Genomic DNA, 10,065 nt, shown 5'->3' with positions numbered 1-10,065 from the left:
AATCACCTCCAAAGTCTATAGGAACTTATGTGCAAAAGTCATATGTTAACCTAAAGTAAAACATGTTCACTTTAGTGATTTACGCAACATTATGTTCAGTAAAATTATAAATTCAAAAGAACAACTGAGTAAGAGGTTTGTTATCTCACATCAGAGAAGGAGACTCTGTTGGTGGTGACAGACATCCTCTCTTTGTTGCGCCTCATATCAATGTCCCCCTCGGGTAAGGAGCTGGAATTTTTGTTCCTCTTTGTCAGAACAACTCGATCCTCTAGGAAATAAACCAAACAGACTAATCCAGGCAGGATAATTTGATTGTTTTAGAATAAATGTGAGATTAAGGATTTGATTCTAAAAAAAGTGCAATCATGTAAGCATCCACGTCCCAATGTCTCAGTAATGCACAGTATGTATTGTACTGTCACACACAGTCCAAGTCGCCCGTGCCGTCCAGGTGGACGGAAAACGGCACCATAGGCGTAACCATTTTAAAGTTATGATCAAACAGTAACATTTAAACACTTCAAATAAAATTTAAAGTGTAAAAATGCCCATCTGGGGGTCTCTTGAAGGCCCAGCTGCTTAGTTTGCTCACAGCATGGGCCGGAGACGTCTTCACCATCGGAGATTCCAGTATTACACAGAAACACTCACCCATCTTGTGGTAACAAAAGGCTTCTCTGGATGTGGACGACCATGAGTCCTTCGAGAAATTTCTGAGGTTAAGCTTCAAATACTCTTTCACCACAGGTGGCCTGTATAAAAAATAAACAAATAACATAAACATAAATATAAATAAACAAATAATTCTGAAATTTAATATTTTAGACCACTTTGAAATCTTTTATAGGCCTATGAGTCAATCAATGTTCATTTGTGCATCCAAGACACCTTAAACTTCCTATATGTTTGATTTCTTTTTGTATAGGATGTAAACTGAGTCGCGTGGGGAGGAGTTTTTCCAGCATAGCAGAAAAGCTCCAGACCTGCACATAGTGGGCTGGCTGAATGACGCAGCGTGGGTCGTCTCTCTTTCTACAATCTTCACAGGATCGCCTATAGCCAGCGAGGAGTGCTGAAGGAAGACATCATGAAAACAGTCACTGTCACGGTCTTGTGCTGATAACACCCAAAAAGGTCAATACCCTTGTGACTCTTGTGTCTACTGAAAGCTGACAGTGCTGGTACTTCCAGTCAGTGTGTTTTATCTTAGCGTGCACACAGAAGAGCATATGGTGCTTCAGTTTAAGTTTAATCGCCTCCCCGAATCTGCTAAATAGTCAAAGACAGTTTAACATCTGCTTTTTAAAAACAGATTAACATACCAGGTTTCCCTAAATCTACTAAACCAGTAATAATACACCATGAGATGAAGATCCTATAAGACAATGAAAATGTACATTTTGGGGTCAAAAATGTGGTTCCACAGGGTGTAACATTAAACATTTTGACTACGCCCTCTCAGTAATATAGGAACAATAGTGCTTTGCTATCAGTAGTAGAAGAACTATTCGAAGGTTTTACTCAAGTAAAAATAGTAATACAACAAAGAAAAAGTACTCCATTCTAGTCCTGCTTACAAAATCATAATCAATGGTTGTCAGCAAAAAGTACTGAAAGTATCAAAAAGTGAAAGTACTCGAGCTACTAACTGGCTGCTCTCAGTGTTAGATTTGTATGTATTATATCATTAGATTATTGTGTAATGTGTCCATGCAGTGTACAGTAAAGATTCTGCATTATATCTGAGCTATTGCAGAGACATGAGGTAAAATTGACTTCCAGTGCAAAGTTTTCTATTATTATGACTTGAACCCATCCAACATACCTAAGTGTATACGTCACATGGCAACAGTTTCCCCCAACAGTCTGCAGGTTTTAATTCAAGCCACGTGGTGTCTGATTGAGATAAAAACCTTTGCTCATGATCAACAGCTGCTGCTGGTGTTTTACCTGCTCCACAGACTGAGCAGCTCTGCCCCTGGCTCCCTGGAAGGTGTCGTTGTACTGGGAGACAAAACTGCGATGGCGTCCGTCTCCTTTGATTGTGGGAAAGCCCTCCTCTACAGAGAAAATTTTACAACACAAGGTGAACCCTCACACAGATTTCCTCACTGTTATTCATTAGAAGGCTGACAGTTTTTTTATGAATGTTTAGCCACTTCTTAATTCCCAAGTTAATTCCTAACTGAATTCGATGATTGTTCACATCAATCATATATATCTTAGCACAGACTCTATAATCTAATGTGGATTCCTTTTACTCAGAAAATTCAGAAAAACATGTAGAATACAATTAATGCTGTCACTAACCTAGATGTTTAACCGTGGCTCTTACAAAAGGAGAGCTGTGGTGTGGGATGAACAAGGCTTTGTTGGTGCTTTCTGGGAGCTTTTCCACTTGCTGGGTCGTCTTTATGGCCAGAGTTTGTCGGATGGGAGCACGAGGGGGCTGGAACGGCTGCGGCTGGAATTTCTGAGACTGGGTGGTGAGGAAAGCAGCCTCCTTAGGTTCTGTTGGCATCTTGATGTTGGTTTGAAACATCATCCAGGCTGGCGTGCGGGTCAACTGTGGCCTTGGGTGACGCTGGTAGGACACCATTGCCTCTGTCAAGTACTCCGTGATGTACCTCTTGTCCTTGTGCTCCACCTGGGCCGGGGAGGGCTGACAAACGAGTTCTGCCCTCTTGGATGAGAAAGGCTTGAAGTCCTGCTGGAAACAGGTAGAGAAAGCATCTGGAATGTTCCTGTCCAGAAACGGGATGTTGGTAGTCAGGAGGAGCTCTTTGCCCACAGGACGAGCTGGGATCAGTGTTTTCACCACTGCAGGCATACTGAATCCCACCAGTGTCCTCCTTACATTAACTCTTTGGCTAAGCCAGCCATCTTCCTCTGGGGCAGGTGAAAAATGCTGCAATGCCTCACCATGGAAACCTCTGTGCTGTGGAACATGATGATCTTGATACTGTTGCTGCTCCTGCAGAGAAACAAGTGCATGCCACAGTGTCCTGTTACTTCACCATATGCACTGACACACAAGACTGTTCAATTGAATTATTTCATTCCACAAGGACACACACAAATAACAGCTCAGACTGAAGTAACACCCCTTACCAAAAACTTCTACAAAGATGCCTGGCTTTTTTAAAATGTGGTATTGAGTGATTGTGTATAGTGGGACTATACACTTCCTTCTATCTGGCTTTGCTAAGTAATTGGAGTGGACATGCCTCCCCTTTTCAATAGACTCATGCATAATTCAGCATTACCTTAGATAAACTTAAAATCTCAACTTGCAGAGTTTATGCATATAAACCACCAGCTGCTTTTGGTCAGAGACAACATCCACCATATATATGGAAATGCTCGCATGGATAATAAAGTAGGCCTAGGAAAATGTATTGGATTCACTTTGAAAGTCAGTGAAATTATTTACTGTATTTGCTCACAACTCAATTTCAGAATATTATTCTGTTTTGTTGATGCGCCTTCAAACTGTGGCTCAGTATCACTTCTGTCATTACAACAGCAGGTGTCAGTCAAACTTCGTTTTGGGAGCAGTCGTTTCAAGCCCAGAAATATACTGAACAGCCCTCCAAAAATGAAAGACAAACCATTTTAGGAGCTAAAAAAATAACACAATACCCTCTCTTAATCTTTATACTCTGATGTTTAGTTAATTTATCAAAGCGTCCTCAGCTGTCGCCCTCATTGGATTAGTTTTCTGCAATAAAATTCTGGATTATTAAAAAAAACAAAACTGTACTGATATGAGGTGTGTTTGCTGGATCATGCTGAACTGTGGTTCCTCTCATACATTTTTCGTAATCACTTTTAATTTTAATTTCAATTTACGTTATTTTTCTATTAATTATTGATTTGACATGAATCGATCGGGGGCTGCATGAGCGATGAAAGGTTTCTAAATAATACAGATCTAATGTATAGTTAATAGACTTTAAAAAAAAATAAATTAAACATAGATAAAATATAGTTATTAGATTTTATTCCCAAGGAAACCAAGCGGACGGAAGTGACGTATTTCAGCGTCAGCCTCTTCCGCCCTCTTTTCGTTGAGGCTCAGCTAGCGGCCGGGTGGGTACACGTTTTGTCCAGTACACATTTAGCGTTTTTAACTGAAACTTGAATTGTTGAATACGACTCAGACAACATAATGTTGGTCGTATATCGATAATAATTATGTATTGAGTATTACGGGCTCATCTTGAAGGCGGAAAATAGGGGAAATTGTGACTGAGCTCCACGCTAACTGTACGCATGTGGCGAGGCCCCGCATCGAGTTCACTCTTGCTAACATTAGCTAGCACATCGTTACCTGCTAAAACAAAACCCAGCACAAGCATTCGCACTCAATATAATGGATTATAAACGATGTAGGAATTGCAATCTTGTTTCTAATGACGGTTAAAGACAGCTCTCGGTGTCGTTGACGTGTGAAAGGTGCTCTCTGTAAAGTATCGAGTGGTTAGCGAGTTAGCTCAACTTTAAGCTAACAGCAGTTTTCTCTCTCAGCCTGCAAACATGCAGATCTTCGTGAAGACGTTGACGGGGAAGACCATCACCCTCGAGGTTGAGCCCAGTGACACCATCGAAAATGTCAAGGCAAAGATCCAGGACAAGGAAGGTGAGGCGTCACATCTAGCTCTGAACGTGATGGGAGTCCTGACAGTTCAGCTGGGAACTTAAACAATCACCACTGTGCAAAATGTTTTTTATAAAAGCCAGCTTTACCTTCAATGCGACTTCTTTACGAATTCTGGGTGAACTGGTTGAGGTATTTTGCTATAGAGCAAGCCAGTAGATTTGATGTTATGGGTGACAGGATTTCTGGCCCCATAGTCAGACCATGATGTTAACGTTAGCCGCTTAAATTCAAGGGACTTGTGACTTAAAAGCAGAAGTTTAAGTCGGTAGTTGGAAAGTGAAGTATTTGATATGGAAGCCTTTTCAGCCACTTTGTCATCTCTGCCTCTTGTCCTTATTAAAATGGAGGTTTTTGTTCACAACTGAATGTAAATGCTCTTTGGTTGATGAGTCTTTGCTGTGTTGCAGGTATTCCCCCTGATCAGCAGCGTCTGATCTTCGCTGGCAAACAGCTGGAGGATGGACGCACACTGTCTGACTACAACATCCAGAAAGGTAATTGCTTGTTTAAAAGAAGGCCAGATGTGCTTAATATATCAATGGGCACAGTACACCACAGGCAAGCTTACTATTATTAAAGTGTTTACTCTTAAACAACTTACTTAAGTAATGCAGGAGGCACCAAGAAATCTTAAGTATGGCAGTAGTATCATAAATTGTATTACCGATGCATACTAAGTGTATTGCATTATAAAACTACTAGATTATTGTGGTGTCATTGTTTCAATCTTATTCAACCACAACAATGAATATACAATGTCCCTGCTTATTGTAAAATACAAGTAAAAGTAGAGAAGGCTCTGTGTTGCTCTGTTTGTGGACATTACTGAACTTGAGATTGACATCATCCGTCTTAACCGCTCACCAGAATCCACTCTTCATCTGGTTCTGCGTCTGCGTGGTGGCATCATCGAGCCTTCACTCAGACAGCTGGCCCAGAAGTACAACTGCGACAAGATGATCTGCCGCAAGTAAGTATTGAAAATCTTGCAAAGACCAAAAAAATCTAACTGCATATTGTGTTTTTTTGTTTGTTTGTTTTTTTTACATTGAAGTGGCAGGTTTTTAAATGGCACCTTTATCAGGATTAGAAGTATTTGGGTAAAACTCTTGAACTTCATGGATTTAAAATAGGATTGAAGAGACCCCTAATTTGACTGCAGGGTGTTCTGGTTAGTTTGTGTAACAGGCTGAAATGATAAATGGCATTTGTGGGTAGATATAGGGTGTATTTTACTGACCTTAGAGGTTCGCTCATCTCGCATTGTCAAATACCTGCACCCTCAAATGCAGTAATTCTTGTGGAATAATGGATGGCTAAGTGGCTACTAGTGTTGATGTTTTTCAGCATTTAGCTAGTGTTTTACACTAAGTGTTATCAGGCTGAAAACCTAGACTCTCAGATTTTTTCCCACAAGTGTGGGAGAAATCTTTTAATTTGTAGATGTCAGAAATTAAGAATGGTACGATCAAGTTTAGACAATTTCAGATCTGAAATCTTAAATGTTGGTTCAGGAGGACTATTATAGTTGACTTGGCTTGTTTTGCAGGTGCTATGCCCGTCTGCACCCCCGTGCTGTCAACTGCCGCAAGAAGAAGTGTGGACACACCAACAACCTTCGCCCCAAGAAGAAGCTGAAGTAGACATTTTGATTGAATTGGCTTTCAATCAAAATGCCCTTTTGTGTTAAAATAAATAAGAAAAAAACACTGCTTGTCTGATATGAATTATTCAGTGGTGGGAAGGAATGTCAAGATTTTCACATGGGCATTACATGGTTGTTAGGCTGTGCAGGGTAATTTTGTCTGCAAAGTAACAAGAGAGACAGAAACCAGACGAAGCTGGTCCAGTACACTGTCACTGTTTGCCAACTGTTCCAATCAAAACATATTCATGGGAAGAGTTTGGCAAGTAATTTACATCATAAGCTGGTTCTAACAGTCTGTTCAGTTATTCAGTAAACCTGCTGATCTGGCACTGGTTGAAACTAACAGTGAGGGCACTCCAAAACCTTACCGGCACTGTGCCGGTACATAGTCATAGTTTATACCTTGTTTCAGTTTAGCATGCTAAACTCTTGGTGCCATTTGTCAGCCTAAACTGACAGGAGTGTGCAGCACTAACATGCCACATATCCTTACTGCATGGTTAACAATGCACACTAATAAACACAACTCGCGTGGCTGATGGTGGCTAAATCCAAATGAGACACTTCACTGTTTCTGCCAACTCTAACAAGCTGTGAACAGATATGTATAACATAGCATTTCCAACACCCACTACTGTTTATCAGCTGATAGAAATTCAGTGTTGTATCTGCCTCCTTATGCCATCTGCATTCGATTTAAACAGGTTTACACACCATTGCATGCGACATGGCCGAATGCGTCGCAGCTTCTGCATATTAGAATTTTACAGTGAGTTTCAGCTATGAGGGGGATGATCTAAGCTGGCTGTGTTTTCAGTATCTGACATGTTGAAGACCAAAATCCTTCAATTCAGTAATTGAATCCTTTATTTTTTTTTGCCCTCCCATCACACAAAGACCACAGTGGTGATTGCATGACATGTTTTAATGTTAAACAGTTCTATACAAATATAAGGAACTCATCTCACTGTGTCAAACACCATACAAACACCTGCTCGCCACAAACCCAATAATTATTGTGAAACAAAATTGTGGCCTTGAACTGACCAACACCGGTTGACAGTTTTCCTCTTCTTTACCAAGATGTGAATGAAACTAAGTGAAGTATTTTGAATCAAACTGAAAGGTCAAATGTTTTGGACACTGAGCGAAGAGTAGTTAAACTTAGGTTAAATTTAGTCTGATGGAGATGATTGAGCTTCATACTGAAGTTGTGTGTTTATTCCAGTTAATGTGGCTTCAGCATGACAGTGGTGCATCTTTGGTACTGTATCCTCTTGCAGATGGCAACAGATATTTTAAAAAGGCCTTATTCCAGTGTAGTCAAGGAGGAATCCACCCGCAGAGACTCCAACATTGTTTATTGCTGTTTTTTGTGGTTAAGTTAGTTGATTGATCCTGAAAGGTCAAAATAGTCCTCTCTGACCTCAACAGAGAGTGAGGAAGCTGACTACCTGCCCCTGATCTCTGTGTATACAGGAACTGCTCCTAATGCTCTTAAACAGTGTTATTGTGCTTTAATGATACACTGGAATAAGGCTGTTGTGAAGCAAAGTGTTTCTGACATAAACCGCGAGGAGCAGACGGCCTCCGCGCTTTCTTCATGCTTGATAAAACACTGGTAGCAATCCACCATATTCTGGTGAAGCCATGAAAAAAAGCATCTGTTGTTAAATGGCTGAGAACAGGATTTACAGAGGTCTCATTCCCTACAAATTACTTGTATAAACTATAAGCAGGCACCTATGCTAGAGACTTTATTGCTAATTCAGTGATGCTTGCATGTAGCAGCTGATGTCAGAACTCCCAGATACAGTTGTAACTTGTCAAAATGATGAAAAGTCAGTTTGAAGGTGTAATTAAACCTCTTAATGTACTCAATAGCAACATAATGCAGAAACATAACTATTTTTGATTGTATTTTACTTGAACTGCAGAGGAGATATTCCTCTAATCCTATAAGACTGAAAATCTAACTCATAAATTGTGTTTATATATCATAAGCTAAAAATGGTACAATCCTCAAAGTAATAACTGTAAGTCAATGTAATATTGGGATGATAGTACATTATTTGGTAGTTTGTTACATTAACAGATTTCACTATAACCAGTTTCAATCACATTTTGACATGATTCTGGCAGTTACTGCATCATCAGCTGCAAAAGACTGCACCTTATTTGTACCTAATATTACTGTCACATGAAGAAATCAATAACTCATCAAGGGGCGAGAAGCAAACATAGATAGATATTGTGCAATCAGAAGTTCTCATACAAAGCTGACAGACAAGTCAAATAAGTACCAATTTACTAAAACTACGCAGTTGTGCTTTTTAAGTCGAGCCGTCCCAATTTGCACACTCACATACACACACAGCTTCACATTCCTTGGCAGGTTTGGGGCCTCTGCAGAGCTCATGCAGTGCTCTCATAGTGATCTATGCTCTGCGGCTCCGCTGAGCTTCTCTCTAGGGTTTTTATTACTATTATGGTAAATGGTAGTGTTGAGCAACACAGAAAAAGTACATAAAGTAGAACACGATCAAAACAATGCACAACGATTGTGAACACTGACAAATGTAAACAAAATAAAAGTTGGCACAAGCATTATCAAGTGTAATCTCAGGTTCAGCTCAGCAACATCAGAGTGGGAAAGCCACGTCTCTGTCCACAGGCCACAGAGACATCACCTGACAAATGATCTGCCCATCGACGTGACCAGGAGGAGAAGACAAACCTACTCTACCAGCCGCAGCTTGAATTTAACATCAATCTGGCCGGCAGCCATCAAAGATTTCCCATCCTGACTGTGAGTAACCCATCAATGAACATGAATAAAAGAATAAGTGGTAAGAAGAGCAGTTCTCGAAAGACATGAACAAAAAAAAAAAAAAAGATCGTATGCTGGCGATCCTCAGAGGAGAAACTGTGAGCAGGTTGCATCTTTGAGATTGTTGATGTTCTGGCCTGTGAGTGAGGCCAGTCCAGGCTGCCGATGGTGAACTGGAGCCGACTTATTCAGGGTCTATGCCTCCATGTGTCCTTACCCTGACCAAACTCCTACTGGGTGCATCTCCACAGTGTTGAAGGAGGGATGGCACCAACATGAGCACAAGGTTGTTATTGTGTAAGAGCAGACATTTTAATTGACAGGATTTTTCTCTCAGGGACTTTTGAGATCTACCAACTAAAATCCTTCAATTCATACAGGGTTATTATAATGTGCAGGCCTCAGGCTATTAGTTTAACATGTCATTCTTCTGCCAAACTGCGGTGAAAAAACACTAATGGATCACTTTGTTGTTTTAGTAAGCCTAATGTCCAAAATAATGATAGAACTGACTGCAGTTTTACCATCTGTGCCTGGATGATTGACACCCTTGGCTTTTGTTAAACACACTCAGGCCATTATCTTCAGTTCTTTTACTTGTTTTACTGCTACTCTTCCCTCTTAATGCAGTAAGAGTATACACTATTACAAGTGGATTGCCCTCTCTGTATTAAATAGCGATAGTTCACCAAAAATATGTTGGAAAAGCCTTTGATATCTGTTTAAAATGTCTACTTTTTCCAGAATAGCAAGCTTCGAATCAGTTGTAGTGCACTTTTAAAGGTGCTCTGTGTAATATTTGTAATAAATTCCATTAAGACATTGGTATAATTACCATAAACAATGGAGACTATTACTTATCAGCGTCGAGCCGCCTCTACTCAGCATTTTAGATTGTAGCCCAGCAAAACACGCTGGAAT

At 40.3% G+C, this 10,065-nt stretch overlaps 1 protein-coding gene across 1 annotated transcript; it reads left to right on the top strand.

The window, feature by feature from the left end:
• The first annotated feature begins 4,028 nt into the window (after positions 1-4,028).
• LOC139202219 (ubiquitin-ribosomal protein eL40 fusion protein) lies at positions 4,029-6,375 on the top strand. The gene is made up of 5 exons (XM_070831592.1): positions 4,029-4,095; positions 4,534-4,645; positions 5,074-5,160; positions 5,534-5,636; positions 6,216-6,375. The coding sequence occupies exons 2-5, from the start codon at positions 4,543-4,545 to the stop codon at positions 6,307-6,309; spliced, it is 387 nt and encodes a 128-aa protein (XP_070687693.1). The 5' UTR covers positions 4,029-4,095; positions 4,534-4,542; the 3' UTR covers positions 6,310-6,375.
• The last annotated feature ends 3,690 nt before the right edge of the window (positions 6,376-10,065 follow it).

Source organism: Pempheris klunzingeri, chromosome 6, assembly GCF_042242105.1.
Source record: "Pempheris klunzingeri isolate RE-2024b chromosome 6, fPemKlu1.hap1, whole genome shotgun sequence".
Taxonomy (NCBI): Eukaryota; Metazoa; Chordata; class Actinopteri; order Acropomatiformes; family Pempheridae; genus Pempheris; species Pempheris klunzingeri.
The sequence above is the reverse complement of the archived record's forward strand: the minus strand, read 5'-3'. Positions and strand labels throughout refer to the sequence as shown.